Source organism: Panthera uncia, chromosome B1 (assembly GCF_023721935.1).
Source record: "Panthera uncia isolate 11264 chromosome B1, Puncia_PCG_1.0, whole genome shotgun sequence".
NCBI lineage: Eukaryota > Metazoa > Chordata > Mammalia > Carnivora > Felidae > Panthera > Panthera uncia.
The window spans coordinates 4,143,798-4,159,853 of NC_064811.1; the positions used below are offsets into that span (position 1 = coordinate 4,143,798).

The 16,056-nt window shown below is 56.2% G+C and overlaps 1 protein-coding gene and 1 long non-coding RNA gene across 18 annotated transcripts in view; both read right to left on the reverse strand.

The window, feature by feature from the left end:
* Nucleotides 1-986: 986 nt before the first annotated feature.
* On the reverse strand, nucleotides 987-7,238 carry LOC125922601 (uncharacterized). 2 transcript variants are annotated; one of them, XR_007457708.1, is made up of 5 exons: nucleotides 6,665-7,232; nucleotides 4,253-4,598; nucleotides 3,395-3,464; nucleotides 3,125-3,236; nucleotides 987-1,094 (listed from the first exon to the last, which is right to left on the reverse strand). It is a non-coding gene; the product is annotated as an uncharacterized LOC125922601 (long non-coding RNA). The 2 variants fall into 2 exon arrangements; XR_007457707.1 differs by having other exon boundaries at nucleotides 3,395-4,598; nucleotides 6,665-7,238.
* A 7,200-nt stretch (nucleotides 7,239-14,438) lies between these two features.
* KIAA0232 (KIAA0232 ortholog) overlaps nucleotides 14,439-16,056 on the reverse strand; it is an 84,058-nt gene continuing 82,440 nt past the window's right edge. For 15 of the 16 annotated variants that reach the window (XM_049630252.1, XM_049630247.1, XM_049630253.1 and 12 more), the window contains one exon: nucleotides 14,439-14,867. In XM_049630252.1, coding sequence (XP_049486209.1) covers nucleotides 14,688-14,867 — 180 coding nt within the window. In that variant the 3' untranslated portion in view covers nucleotides 14,439-14,687. The remainder of the gene's footprint in view (nucleotides 14,868-16,056) is intronic. The other variant, XM_049630255.1, reaches the window with a different exon arrangement.

A 16,056-nucleotide genomic window follows, 5' to 3' on the forward strand; every position in this document is an offset into this window, starting at 1 on the left:
GCATGTTTGAGGAGCTCTTGGCACCTCCCCAGTAATATAATGCGCAGAAAGTGTGTTGGTCAAAGGTGGGGGGAGGGGTGCTGGGAGTCCTCAGAGACACCCCCCCCCCCCATGGAAGGTCATCTTCAAGCCTTGACCTCTGAGCCTCCCTGGCAGGGAGGCTTCCTAAGCAGGAGCAGGTGTCTGATACCCATGGAAACCACCCCTATACCAGCCCCATGCTGGGCTCTGGCCACACCAGAGCCACTGACCTCCCACAGTTCCTGCCCTCACGATCCCCAGTCTCAAGGGGCGGATAGACAGGTCACCTCCCAATTCAGCCCCATCTCCTTGTGGGGAACATGGTTAACCGACCAGATGCAGACCCCAGAGGGTCATAAACACAGCGTCAGGACGCTGACAGGTCCTCAAGGCCATCCCTCAGAGGGGAAACTGAGGCCCAGAGGGCAAGTGGGGTAGGAGGTAGGCACAGGATGCGGCCAGAGGTCTCCTGCCCCGCCAAACCACCTTTGCATCCCTTCTCAGGAGAGGGGGATGTAGTCTCCCAAACACACATTTTCTCAGACTCTTCCTCAGCCCCCAAATGTGAGCTCCATAAATATTTGTTGATGGATGAATAAATGTTGCTCGTGGCTGGCCCCGTACCCGGTGCCATCCCAGCTGCTCTGTGCCCTCCTGGCTGTTCATCCCATTAGCACAGTTGAGCCCCACAGCCTACCAAGCTGGCTCAGTGACTAGCCTTTTGCAGGTAAGGAAACGGGCGCTGGGCAGTGAGGCTGCTCGGCCGGGAGCCCCAAGCTTGTTTTCCGCTGTGCAGAAGCTCTCGCCCGCTCGCCATCCTCCCGCCCACCCTCCGCCACCCCAGCCTCTGTTCAGAGCCACCAGGGCCAGACTGTCCCCACGAGGTGGAGGCGGATTGAACAGCTTGGTTTATTTCAAAGGAGCATCCCCCTGGCCACGCGTTTTCAGAAATCCACCAGAAAGCATGTCCTTTCTGCCTTTATTCCTTGTTGCATTAACCTCCTTCACCACGGACATGGGAACGCTCATTTTCTTGGAAACAGTGCCTGGAATTTGGGGTTCTCTTGTTGCTTCTGGAAATCGAGCGAAATGATTAAAAAACAACAACAGAAAACGGAGACGGGGCTAGCCCCGAGAGCTGGAGGTCAGCCTTCCCACAACCTCAGGCCCAGAGAAGAAAACCAGAGACAGAGCCTGAAAAGTGCCAGGACCAGAGAAGCCACCGTGAGCCTCCGCACTTTGCTGCGAGAAGCAGGCCTCAGGCCCTCACACCAGAGCCATCAACCGGTACTCTACCCACTGTTTTTTTGTTTGGGCTTTTTAAAGTTTATTTTTCGAGAGAGCGAGAAAGAGCGGGGGAGGGGCAGAGAGCAGGAAACAGAATCCCAAGCAGGCTCCGCACCGCCAGCACAGAGCTGGACTTGGGGCTTGATCTCATGAACCCCGTGAGATGCTGCCCTGAGCCGAAACCGAGCCTGGGACGCTTAACCAACCGAGCCGGTGCCCCACTCACAGTTTTAACGGGTGCAGTGACCTGTTTCCTACCAGTAGTAGATTAAAATCAGTGAATGCAGGGAGGCAGAACTCCTGATAGTAACACAGTCACGAACAAGGGCAGGCACGGCTCCGACAAAGGAGAAAGCAAAAGAAAAAAATTATAACATAGAATCTCTTTGGTCTAATAACACACCTGAAAGGAGCAACCCTGATAAAGTTGCCCCAGGGGCCTGGGCGGCTCACTCAGTTAAGCGTCTGACTTCAGCTCAGGTCATGATCTCGAGGTCTGTGGGTTCAAGCCCCGTGTCAAGTTCTGTGCTGACAGCCCAGAGCCCGGAGCCTGCTTTGGATTCTGTGTCTCCCTCTCTCTCCGCCTCACCTGCCCACGCTCCTCTCTCTCTCTCAAAAATAAATTTAAAGCAACATTACAGTATAATCAAAGAGTATGGAATATTCCACAGGCATTAACAGAAAGAAACACTGACGGTGAGTATCAGAACACAAATGATTATCTTCTGTCCCTACACACTTTGAAACTGTTAGATTTCCCGACAAGTACGTGCTCTGTTTATAACGAAGACGTACTAAGATGTTCACTGATGGGGAACCAGTGGATTTCAAGCAGCACAGTCAACCTTCGGATGAGGGCTGTGCGGCCCGGGCCCCTTCGTACGGAAGCCCTGAGATAAACGAGGCAAACCCCATTCCCGGGCTCGTGCTCCGAGAGGCTGGGGACCCCGTGCACCGCCAGACAACGCAACAGAGCCGCGTGCCTGCGGTCTGCGGGGTCCACGCTCTGCAACAGCGTCTCCAACCATTCTAGCAACCCTGTGAGGCTGTACTGTTGCCCCATTTTACTGGGAATGCTTGACCCCAGGTGGATCTGGCCCCAAATCAAAGGTCACTCATTCCCAGAGTACCCCACATAATAGATGAGAAAAACTGGGTTACGATGAAACCAGTGGACCTTCCAACTTCTGGAATGCATGGCCTTGCTGGGGCGAGGGGGAGCCCCCCGGGGGCCCCCTGTGGCCTCTGGCTTCCTGAATCTTAAGAGGTGCCCAGGACTGGAGGCCTTTAAGGCTGTGGGTATGAAGGAAACAGAAAGTGCCTGGGGGTGGAGATCCGCGTTCCAGCATACCACAGTGGAATTTTCCAAATAGCCTCGTTTTTTAAAGGCATCACTCAGTCGCCTGCCACCGCCACCATCAGAAAGCAGAGCCTGATTTAGAAGCTGTGGGGTCAGGCCCCACGTGGGAGCGCACGAGGAGGGTGCAGAGGGGGCAGCTCCGTCCCACACGTGATGATCCACCGTGGGCCACCCCTCGTGGCCCACCCCTCGTGGCCACCCGTGAGGCTCCGTCACCGGGCCCGAGGTCTCTCCGGACTCAACCCAGACTACCTGGGTTGTCCTCACATCCGAGCTGTTGCCCCGGCTCTGCCCTCTACCCGGAAGCCCTGACTCCCTTCTTGCTCTAGGTCCCGGGCCCTCCAGTGAGTGACTCCCAGTGTTACCCTGGGTGCTGCCGTCTCCCAGCCACCGCACCCCGTGTTGGGCTCCCGGCCGCCCTCCCGGATACCCCGTGGCCTTGTAGGGTCTCCGCACCGTCCTCCGGTCCCTCGCAGGCAGCCCGGACCCACACCGAGGAGGGCAGACCGCAAAGCCCCACTGAGCCTTGCACCTCACGTGTGTCTGCTCCCTTCATCCCCGCACCTGCCTGGGTCACAGAGAAGAAACTGAGGCTCAGACAGGGGAACCTTCCAGCCCAAGTCCCCACAGAAGCTAGGTACACGGGCAGGATCTGAACCTCCTGCCCCAGGCGGTGAGACCCCACCCACACTACACTCACCCCTCGCTGAGTCTTGGTTTGCTCACCTGTAAAATGGGGATGGCCGTCGATCACCACATCCGTGGGCTCTTGGGAGGACTTGGGAAGACAGGGCTCCTGGGGAGACGGGGGGCCGAGTGGGATCAGGGAGGGGCAGGTGGGGGTCTGTGTGTAGGAGGGGGCACGCGCAGCACCACTCAGAGGAGGTGAGGGGGTGGGTTCCGGGGCGCATGGACTCGGGTCCACACTCTGGGGGACACAGAGGCCGGCCAGCCTGCCTCAGCTCCCCATCGGGGCTCCAAGCAGGTGGCTGAACCGAAAACGTACAAGTGCAAGAGGCCCCCACAAGCCCCTCCAGAGGCTTATGCGGGGAGACCACGGAGGGTGAGAAAAGAGGCCCAGGTTCAGAGCCAGGACCCGGGGCGCCGTCCCAGGCTAACGGCTCACTACACCGGTGTGCTGATGCGGGGGGGGGAGGGGAGCTTAACACATCTGGCGGGAGCCCCGAGGTCTGAAGGGTGGGAAGGCTCTTCTGTCTGCCCCGCATCAGCCTGGCCCTGGGAAGTGAAGCCCAGCAAGGCTTTGGGCCACCCGTGTAGGGGCGCGGACACCGACCCCTCCCTGGGGCAGACAGGGCGTGAAAGCCTTGCTGTCCGTCGGCCTCTAGGAACCCAGGGGAGGGGCGCCAGTGCAGGCAGGGGTCTGCAGGCTCCAGGCTCCAAGCTGTGTCAGCCCAGAGCCCCACGCGGGGCTCGAACCCACCAACTGGGACATGCGAAGTTGGACGCTTAACCGCCTGAGCCACCCAGGTGGCCCGGCAACGGTCCCTTCTGACCCCACCTGGACTCGTCAGAATTAGGCTCCACTGCTGAGCGAAAACCTCACTTTCCCCACTTCTGACTTACTTGTTTTCATCTTCAGAACCAGCGTAATTATGGGAGGTGTCAAATCTCTACCAAGGAGAGATCACGGTGCAGTGAAGCCCCAGGCCCGCAGCTCAACCCTGACCCTCCCCGCACACGGGGGTCTATTTTCCCCGCACTTTGAAGTGCATCTCAGGTCACAGCCTGGTCTATGCACATCCCCGGCAGCAGTCTTTTTCTTGTCCTTCTTCTGTGTTTCAATTCCTGTTTCGGAGAATGGTGGAGGCTGGTGAAGAAATACGGACCGTGTCGGGCCACGCCGGTCTCCTCCGTGTCGCCCAGTGTCGGTGGATGTGCTGCTCAAGTGGGCACAAAACTGTCAGCACACCTGATAAAATTAACAAGAATTCCTCAATATATCCCAGCGTCCCAATTATCTTTAAAAATGTCTTTTTATAGCAGCCAAATCAAGTTTCAAAGGCAACAAACTGGACTTGGTACATAGATCTCCTACATCTCTTTTAATCTAAATAGTTCCCCCTTTGATGGGGCGCCTGGGGGGCTCAGCCGGTTAAGGGTCCGACTTCGGCTCAGCTCATGATTTCACCGTCTGTGAGTTTGAGCCCCGAGTCGGGCTCTGTGCTGACAGCTGGGAGCCTGGAGCCTGCTTCGGATTGTGTCTCCCTCTCTCTCTGCCCCTCCCCTGTTCATGTGTCTTTTTCTCTCAAAAAATAAATAAACATTAAAAAATTAAAAAAAAAAAAATAGATCCCCCTTTGAAACAAAACCAAAAATGAACTATTGGGACCTCATCAAGATAAAAAGCTTCTGCAGAGAGAAAGAAACAAGTAACAACACTAAAAGGCAGCTGATGGGAGGGAAGAAGATATTTGCAAATGACATATTGGATAAAGGGTTAACCGACTATAAAGAACTTATCCAAACTCAACACCCCAAAAAAATAATAATCCAGTGAAGAAATGGGCAAAAGACATGAATAGACACTTCTCCAAAGAAGACATCCAGATGGCCAACAGACACATGAAAAGATGCTCCACGTCACTCATCATCAGGGAAATAGAAATCAAAACCACCGTGAGATGCCACCTCGCACCTGTCAGAATGGCTAACATGAACAACTCAGGCAACAACAGATGTTGGCGAGGAAGCGGAGAGAGGGGAACCCTCTTGCGCCATCGGTGGGAGTGCAAACTGGTCCAGCCACTCTGGAGAACAGTGTGGAGGTCCCTCAGCAAGTTGAAAATAGAGCTACCCTAAGACCAGCAAGTGCACCACCAGTCGTATCAAGAATGAAATGTCGCCATTTGCAACGACATGGATGGTTCTAGAGTGTATTCCACTAAGCAAAATAAGTCAGAGAAAGACAAATACCATATGACTACTTTCCTCCATGGAATTTAAGAAAGAAAACAGAGGAACATAGGGCACGGGTGGGAACAGAAGAGAGGGAAACCATAGGAGTCTCTCTTTTTTCAGAAGAATCCATTCATTTTTTTTTAAGTTTATTTTTATTTATTTTGAGAGAGAGAGAGAAAGCAAGCAAGGGAGGGGCAGAGAGAGAGAGAATCCCAAGCAGGCTCTGTGCTGTCAGTGCAGAGTTGGACGTGGGGTTTGAACTCACGAACCGTGAGATCATGACCTGAGCCGAAATCAAGAGTCGGATGCTTACCCGACAGACACACCCAGATGCCCCCAAATCATAAGGGACTCTTAATGATAGAGAAAAAACCGAGAGTTGATGGAGGGAGGTGGGGGGGGGGGTATGGGCTGGATGGGTGATGGGCATTAAGGAGGGCACTTGTGATGAATCACTAGATTCTATTCCTGAAACCAATCATTGCACTCTATGTTAACTAACTAGAATTTAAACAAAAATTTGAAAAGAAAGACAATAGTTCCTCCTTTGTTTCTCCTGTGCCATATATTTGTTGGTGACACTGGATCGCGTATCTTGTGGAATTTTCCACATTGTGGATTTTGCCTAGTGGTGGCATTTAGCAAGCTCCTCTCCCCCCACCATTTCCTACAAACTTAGACTTTCATCTCGAGCAGTGGTTCTCAGCCGAGGGCGATTTCGCCCCCAGAGGACATTTGGCCAAGTCCTCTGAAACAGGTCCCTTGGGAAGCTCTGATTTGGGGACAGAAGCAGGGACCCGTCTCGGGGTCACTCCGAGAGCCCAAATGTGTACTTCCTATATGTCCCATGAGGAGCCAGCGGCTCGCCTCACTTTGAGTGATGTCACCCTGGACTAGCGGGTCCCCATGCTGTCAGTGTCACCACCTGATGGGTTAGCATCATCTCGGTCTAACCACGAGGGCTGCAGAATATGGGGAGACTTGTTATTTTTAGCGTAATGCAGTTATGACTTTAATGCTCCCTCACACACAGTTTTCAAAGAGCTTTTCCATCCAGGACCAAATAGCCAAACTCACTGCTATGCTGGAGGCGGGCTGGATGATTTCCGAATGATTTTCTCCAGACGAGGAGTCCGGTCAGAACAGGGACACGGCCTGTGTAAGACCCCGTAGGTCAGCAATAGCACCAGGCTAAGCCCAGACAGGTTCACCTGCCCAGAGCTCCATTCACAGGAGTCTCCTGAGCTCGCCCGACTGTAGGAAAGGGAGGAAATGCCACCGCGAGCCTCTTTTAAAAGCTGCAAAAGTTCTAGAAGATTCTCTCGTGTCAGCTGATTCTAAAATCTCTATCCATAGGTGGGGGGATGGGCTAAACGGGTGATGGGCATTAAGGAGGGAGGGCACCTGTGATGAGTGCTGGGTTTTATATGTAAGTGATGAATCACTCAACTTTACACCCGAAACCACCGTTACGCTGTATGTTAAACTAGCTTGGATTTAAATAAAATTTAAAAATTATATAAAAATAAAAATGCTCTTAAAAAATAAAAGAATCCCTATCCAACCTCGGAGACCACTGTTCCGCCCAGAACGAAATGGTGCCCTGTTCACACCCCTTCATGCTCCCTGTGACCTCTAGGATGAACCCTTCCCAAGAGGCATTCAAGGCCCCTCACAGACTGACCCCTCCCACCTCCCCACCTCCGTCTCTTCCCGAATCACCGTCCCCACCCCCGCCATCCCCACCTGGACGCTGCCGGTCGGACTCCCATCCACTCACAGAGATGCTGGTGTGGTTTGACCAGTTGACTCTGGTGGCCACTAGAGGGGAAATCGCACCTTCCCAGCTCCTAGACGTGCTTTCCTCTAAACCTGGCATAGGTCTCCCCTTTCTGGTTTTACAGAGGAGGAAACTGAGGCTGGAGAGTGTGAACGGCTTGCCAAGGGCCACATGGCTCGAGTTAGGACTAATGGCTGGAGGCGGTTGGCCCTGGGAAGGGAGGGTGGAGGCTCCTCGCTGCACACTCCATCCGGTTTCCTAGGCCCAGGGAGGCGAGGCTGTGCCCGAGCAGCGGTTTCCCCTGCTTTCCGCGATCGGTGGCCAAAGCCGGAAAGCCAGACGCTGCCAAGAAGGAAACCACTCTGTCAGCTGCCCATCTGGACAGTGATGGCCGGAGACAGGGCCTCTCCAGATGAAACGGGTAACTCACTCTGGAGGAAGGGCCACGCTCCCTCCGACTGTGTAGAATCAGCGGTCGTGCCTCCCTCCTCCCCGTGCCCTGCCCAGAGATGCCACATGACCTTGGCGAGGCCGCCCGGCCGGTCGGGGCCGAGCTGGGCCTCACCACCAGCCTCACCGCGGGACTTCCCGTGGCTCCAGACGGGCTGCCAGGCAGGGAAATTCAGGGGTAAGATAAGGAAGAGCCTTCTGATGTAGAGGGCTCCGGGACTTGGAGGGGTCCTCACCCCTGCCCTCAAACCCCTTTAGGAATGGTCGTGGCCCGGGTGGGCTGGAGAGACCCTCTGAAGGTTACGTAGGAGAGATGGAGAGGACGCTGTAGGACCTGTATCGCCAAAGAACTAGGGCTGCAGGAGGTTTACGGACTTAGAAAAATAAAACGTATTACCGGCACCAGCTTTAGGGCCTGGCGCGCAGTAGGATCCTCATACAGATCTGTTGAACAAATGAATGTTTCCAAACCCTATTTGAGACCAAGGCCAGAGATCTCTGTTTCCTCCCAATTAGCAGCTTAATGCCAACATGAAGACACCCGGGCCCCCAAAAGACCCCAACTCGCGGTCCCCAAGGCTCACCAGCCTTGTCCGGGTAACAATGTCACCCGTGATGGCACTAAGCTTGGGAGAAGCGTATGTGAGTGGGGGTGACCCAGGTTCAGCGTGAGGAAGTCACCCAGAGATCAGCGTCTCTCCACTTCCTCCCCCCTCCCCCCTGCTCAGGAAGGGGCGGTGCAGGTGGGGGGTGGGCGTCTGGGCACACTGGAGGGGGGTGGTGGGGAGGAGCCCAGGACCACCAGACCGGCATCCTGTCGAGGCCCTTATGCGGTGAAGGGCAGGGGGGGCGCCGGGAGGGGGCTGCCAGGTGCCTGCAGGCTCCCCAGGGTGGGGCATTGAGGCCTTGCAGGTGGGGGGGGGGGGGGGGGGGGGGGACCGGGGGGCCGGGGGCCCCCGGGGGGGGGGGCGGGGGGGCGGGGGGGGGGGGGGGGGGGGGTAGCGACCAGATCAGGAGCGCAGGGCAGCGAGGAGCCAAGGGCCGGGTCTGCCACTGACAGTTGGGGGTCCCGCACGTCTCTGAGCATTTCCCAGGTCCGTGATCACTGGGCCGGAGCGAGGCCTGAGAGCGGAGGCGCGTCAGGTGGCCTAGCAGGGAGCCAGGGCACCGGGCCGCCCTTCATCGCTGGCTGGCAGCGTGGGTTTGCAGGAGGATGCGGTGGACACGGTTGACATTTGTGACCAGCAGGAGTTGGGGCCCCTGGCCTGTGAGAGGAGCCGGAGTCAAGCCCGGAAGGGGGTCAGGACTTGGCGAGGCCCTCGATGACCCCCGGGGAGCCGTGGGGTGGAGCCTGGGGTTTAGGGCACCCGGGCCAGGCCTCCTTCAATGCCCTTTCCTCTTCAGCAAAGGGAGAAGGCAGCAAAGGAAGAAGCCGTCCCCTGGCTGGGCCAGCGGCCTCAGGCTCCCCCACCAGGCCAGGCCCGCGGTGGGTCAGGTTCCCACGGGGGGTCTCCCCTCCCCCTGGGGGTCTGAGGAGGGGCTGGGGCAGTGGAGGAGGGGCGGCCACAGGGGCGGGAAGGCGGGCCCCGGGCCCCAGACCCTGCGGCAGACTGCAAGCTCAGACTGCAAGCTCGGCACGGGACGGGCCTGGATGGCTGGGAAGGGCCCGGACGCCGGGGACGTGCTCTGGCTGAGGCAGGGGTCGGGTCAGAGCAGGAGCCCGGGGGTCGGCGGGGGAAGTGGGGCTGACTGGCCCGCGACACAGGGGTGTGTGCGGAGCCGGACAGAAGCCTGCGGAGATGGAACTCCCCGGACCGTGCCACGAAGTGGCCCCGCGTCTCAGCTGCAGCCGCCCACGTGCCTGCCCCTTCACCCCAGACTCCGCTCTGACGGGCCCCCCGGCCCGGACACCACCCGGAGCAGGGGGGGCAGTGGGACCTCACCCCTGAGGCCGGGGCTTTGCTCCCCCCGCCGTCGATGCAGCAGGGGAAGGAAGGGGCCGCCTGGGGACGGGAGCTCCTTCCGAGAGGTACCGACGGGGGTGCGACAGCCTCCCGGGCGGCCGCCCCAGGACCGCGCCTCGCGGACTGTGTCCTCGCTGCCCGGCTGTGCCAGTTCCTCTTTACAACCGACTCCACGGGACGCGCGGTTACGGTCGCCACTTACACGCGGTTCGAATCTTGGCTCCACCTTTCAGCGGGTGCCAGACCTTAGCGAGTGCCTCGGTTTTGCCGCCTGTAACACGGGGCAAACGCACCCACCTCGCGGGGTTAACAGGGCAGGACACCTGGAAGAAGGCCACAGGCAGGCGGACACCGTCCCGGTGTGAGGCGGTGGCATCCTCGCCACTCACCGCTCGGTCGGGTGGGACGACCGCTCCTGACCGCGTCTCTCCCACACCAGTGACGCGAGGCGGGTGGCGGGAAGCTGGGGGCGGCTGTGACGCGGCAGCTCCCTCCCCGGCCCCTGTGCCCGCAACAGAGCCCGCCCGTGATGCCATCCACCGGCCGGCTGGGCCCTCCTTTCCGTTCCTGGACTGCTGTGCAGACACAGGCCACCGGGCGCTGCACGGCCACTTACCCACGTGCCCAGACTCTGCCGGGGGTGGCGTCTGCGGTGAAGGAGCAGCAGCATCAATCACGAGAGCAGCGGCTGAACGCTTGGCGGACTTTGAGGGAGGGCTTTACGCCCTTGGCGTGAGCAGCACTTGGCTGTGATGTCACAATCCCGGGGACAGAGCCCAAGCTCCGGGTGGTCATGCGAGGAGCAGAGGCCCAGCCCGGCACCCCCACCCCACGCTGGCAGGTGCGGGCACCCGGGAAGCGAGTACGCGGGCCACGGGGCGCAGCTTCCGGGGACGATCCGCGCACCTGCACAGGGGACCTCCCTGCTGCGCTAACATCCTCCAGTCCTGCCTCGGGCACTTCCGGGGAGCTCGCTGTCCGCGCCACCTCCCCGCCCGAGTGGGCACTGCCGCTCTACCGGTGAGGGCTCAGGTCACACCCCTGCAGTCATGATTAAGGTAGACAGATCCTGAGGGCGCCTGGGGGGGGCTCAGTCGGTTAAGCGCCTGACTCCTCGTTTCGGCTCAGGTCGCGATCTCACGGTTTGGGAGTTCGAGTCCCGCGTCGGGCTTCACGCTGACGGTGCGGAGCCTGCTTGGGATTCTCTCTCTCCCTCTCTGCCCCTCCCCCTGCTCACTTTCTCTCTCAAAATAAACTTTAAAAACTTAAAAATAAATAAATAAAGAGGTGGATCCTGGAGGTCTCCTGAATCCCAGCGACCGGTCAGTCAGAAGCTAACACTGACTGTTAGGCAGGAGACCCCGTTGTAAGCATTTGACTTGCATCAGTTTACCCAATGTCACACAGCCAGCAGTTGGACCTAGGTTTCCACATTAAGAGGGCCCTTATCCAGGGGTCACTTCAGATATGGGGCGCAGGGCGGGGGGGGGGGGGGGGGCACGGGATAGGGGCTTTGTAACAAAAGGAGTTGGGGCAGCCGTCCAACTAGCTGGTAAAAAATGAGGCTGAATCCTTAAGCCTCGCTCCTGGTATAAAATACACACGCTTCAAGGATCAACTCTCCAGGGGCGCCTGGCTGGGCCAGTCGGTAGAGCACACGACTCTTGATCTCCGTCCAGGTCGTGAGTTCAAGCCCCACCACGGGGCGTGAAGCTTACTTAAGGGGAAAAAAAAAAAAAAAAAAAAAATTGATTCTACATAAATTGATTCTACACAGAAGCGTATTTTTATACTCTTTTAAAGGTGAAGAAAGCATTTAAAAAACATGCCTACACATCTCAGAAACCATAAAAAGAATGGATGAAACAAAATTTAAATGATTCTCCTCCGCCCCAGATTAAAGACAATGCACATAAAAGGAACGTTCTTAAATGCTGAGCGATGAGGAAAGTGTTGTAGCTACAGACTGGAATAACGCAGCTGTGAAAAGTTAACCAGGTCTACAATTCCTGCCACGAGAAGACATCGGAGTAAACGCCTATTTCCCACGTCACGGGGCAGTGTGCTTCCACCTTGTGCTGTAAGCTTCTCTCTGTATGTTCAAATATACGTTCAGCCGTCGAGAAAAGTGTTTTGCAGAAATGTTAGCAGCGACCATCTCACGGCGACAGAAGTAGAGTTTTCCCTTATACTTTTAAAAATACACTGATTTCTTTTTCTACGATAAACATCGACGTTTATATGTACGCCCCGCCCCGCCCCCTCCCCCCAGAACAAAAAGACGAAGTTTTGTCTACAGCTACAGACAGAAATCCGTGTTCTGTGCTAGATTCAGGGAGTAGTTGGGGGGGACGGGGGGGGGTGGGGGGGGGAGGGATGGACCCATTTCTCAGCAGACCACCCCCCGCCCTCCGCAGCAAAGCAGCAAGGCCAACACTCTGAGCGAGGCCCGTAAGAGCTGAGTCAGCTTCCTCTGCACGAGGTGAACGGGCCACTTGCCACCTGCCACCTGCCACCTCCCGCCGCACGGAGCTGAGACAGGCCGCGGCCGTTCGCTGTGATAAATGAAGACAGCCAAGCGTGTTTCAAATTTTTTATTCGGTGTTAACTCCACAAGAAAACAAAAAATCAGTTACTCTGGTGTACGTGAAATCAGAACAATACAACCACGGGAAACAATCTCGGCCCAGGAATGGAAAACGGGTACTTCAGTGCTACGGGTACGCAACGCGCTTCATACCACAGTGCGTTTCAGCGTTGTGCCAACTTTTTAAAAAATGCTTTTTCTTTGTGATCATCCATTCACAAAACTAAAAACCACACTTTCAACTCTGCTGCTGAAAGCCTCCAGGCTTCAGCCACTTAGCTATGAAAACAAATAAATACATAATCTGTTAATCCCCCTGCCCACTTATAATCCAACCCCACCCCCCCCCCCCGCCCCTCCCACGTGGAAGATGCAGGGTCTTCCTACCGGTGCGAAGGGAAGTCGGCACCTTTGCCACCTGGAGCCCTGTCTGGATAAAAAGCAGCTGTCCGAAATCAACTGAGCTAAAGGTTGTGTCTGAAATATATTTATTTGGTCTCTGCTACATTAAGCAACGATTTCTAGAATGATCGTCACCGTAGTGATTTTAGGAATTTACAACTTCCAATTCTTTTTTGCCTTTGCTGTTAAATTGTATTTCAGTGCAGATGCTAATCACTTTTTAGGAAGCTCCGGAAGAAAGAAAAATACATAAAACCTTATAAAGTCTGTAAATAAATAACAGCAACGTAAACCTTACACACGCGCGCGCACACGCACACACACGCACACACACCCACTTTAAAGTGTCAAAAGATGTGCTGTATAAAAACAAACCCTGCCGTGTGGTGAGATCCGAGCCAACCGTCCATCAGGTCTCTCACAGCGACGACACACACAACCGGGACGACCCCACAGCCTCGGGGTCGCTCGCCCGTGTCATCAACGACGAGAAGGGCAACACCACCCAGTGCTCGAAGCACATCAGGGATTCCTCGGCCACTTCGCCCCCAGCCGGTCACCGCACGCGCGTGCTGCCTGCCAAGGGCAGTGGTGACGCGGTCTCGTCTGTGTCACGCTTTTCTGCCATTCCTGACGATACAGACGTGCTAAACTGATGCTACAAATTAGGTTGTTTTGTTTTGTCTTTTTCGTAAGGAGTTAGTTTAAAAGGAAACGCAATCTGGTTTTACAAACACCGCTCCTCCCAGCTTCACCTGCTGCCCGGCGGCGTGAAAGCGCGAGGAAGTGGCCATCATGAGTGGACGGGACTGGTGTGAGACGGACTGACCCCTGGGTCCCCACGAGAGCGGAAAGCGAGTCCCATGAAGCAATCGCACAGGTATGGGAGAAACGGTTACTCCCCCCCGCCCCCAACCCACCACACAGAACTTGCCCAGAACATTCTCTCAAACACAAAATGAGATCTAAGCTCTACTAAAATCACAGCCACAACAGGAGCTAGCTGCAGCAGCCGAGGTTTCTTCGGGGTGACGAGGTGGCCTTTACTGCACGTCAAACGTTTATCATTTAGAGTTCTGGAGGCTTCGAGTCAACGGAGGTCACCAGCAAATCATAATTTGCAACTAAGATCCAAACCACAAACAACCCGGAAGGGGTGTTTTGGCGGAAACATAACTGCAACGTAAGAACGGGCTGGGGGTACGCTCTTTACCCCGCTGGGCCTCGTACGCTACCCGACACCCCGAAGCCTTGGCTCCTTCAGCTAGCAAGAAATCACACACCATAGTATCTTCCATGATACTCGAGGGGGAAAATCCTAAGATAGAAAACACAGTATCGTGTAAGTCTCTAAAAGCACACCCTTGCGGTTCCTACTTCAAATGTACATGAGATCTGACTGAATGAAGACCGTGGATGAGTCACTCATGCTTCCCTCCTGCCTTCAGGAAGGCACCGATCCATTGCAGGGGAAGGTGTCTATGTCCCAGTTCTTAGAGAACAAAGCCTAAAGGTCCCAAAGCTCAAGTCTCTGGAGAGCGGAAGTGGTTGTGGACACCGCGGTGCTAAGGTAACAGTGACCGGGCTGCAGCCAGCAGGACAGTAGCTGCAGTCAAGGTGCGGAACGCAGGGCTACTCCTAGACAAGCACATGCACACCCATTCTGGATTTGACAACACAATCTAGTCTATTTCAAATAGCCAAGAATTTAACAGCTTGGAGGAAAAAAAAAAAAAATGTTCAACAGGATAGCTGTCCTCAACTCTAAAATAAGCAAGAAGAGAAAGATAATTACTGATCTGAATCAGTTAATTGAAGAAGAACCCTAAGTTGTTGTTTTAGATTAACAGGCCTCACAAAAGGGTAATTTGCCATCACAGATCGTTTTCAAAAATTAATTTGCACTACGCTGCAGGTTTAGAGATGAGTTCGAGAAAAGAGCTCCTCTTCGCCAGGGTCCGCCCACTCGCCCCCACCGTCCGAGCCGGAGCCTTCCGAGCCGGAGCTGGCGCTGGAGGAGATCTTTCTGTGGAAGCCGTTGGGTTTTGCTCTGGCATTTCTCTCTCCTGCACACCTTGCTTCATAAACAGAAGACACCTGCGATGAAAGGAACAGTTTCAACAGATCAAAAGCCAGGTTTTTTTCACAAGGGCTACGCGAAATACTCTTGACACAGAGATCAAGTAACAAGTCCATGGTTTTCTCGGGAGAGTTACACACACCATGAAGTTTCACTGCTTCAAAGCAAAACCACCTCTCCTTCTTGATCCGTAAGGCGTCCAGAACCCTAACTCGGTATGTTCGGTCCCCGGGACAAAACGTTCTGTATGTCAGGGCTGCCCGGAAACAGCAGTCTAAGTGCCGACCACGGGTGGGGACGAGGCTGGGCGCGGGGACCCCCGCCCTGCCGTGTCTCCCTGCCACATGGGGAGAGCCCCCAGCAAGCAGACCAACCAACGCAACCACACGCTGCGGTGCAAACCAGGCGACGTGGCCAAAGGGGAAGGGGAGAAAGGACACACACACACACGCTCCAGACAGGTGGGCAGGGAAAGAGCTCTTCCAAAGAGTCCTCACCTGAAGGTGGAAAAGTGAGCCCCGTAGGAGTAAGAGCCAGAGGTTGTCCGGGAGCCTGGCCTCAGACCTGCAGTCCTACAAACCCCGTCGTGTGGGACTGTCCCCCACCCCCCCCCACACCAGGTGGTCAGCACCTCTGTCCCCCAGGACACTAAATGCAAATGGCAGCCCTTCCCTAGTCACAGGAACGACCAGTGCCCACCCCCAACTCAGGCAGAGAGATCAGCAACAGCACCCTCCCTCCACAGCAACTAGCGATGGACCCCGACCCCCGAGGCGACTACCAAGGCCTCCTTCCCTCCCCCCACAGTAGCCGGCAACGTGCCACCCCCACCGGCCGCTTCAAGCGACCAGCAGTACCCCCTGGGTCACCTTAATTAGCAACGTCCCCACCCCCATAGCAACCAGCTCGCCCCATCACGGCAACCAGCGGCACCCCCTCCCCCGGGCCACGGGAACTAGCAGCCCCCCGGTCATACTTATGACACCCCCATTTCCAGTTGGGCAGCACCACCCCTGGTTGGGCCCCTGAGGCGGAAGCAGAAAGACAGCTGCGCGGAAGGAGGGAGAAAGGAGGGTGCGAGGCCAGAGGCACGCGAGGGCAGAGCGCAGTGACAAGAGGTCACCGTGGTTAGGAGCGTGAGTCGCAGAGTCCCAGCAGAGGCTACGGCTCAGGCCTGCACTTGCGGCCAGACACGCGGTCCCCAGT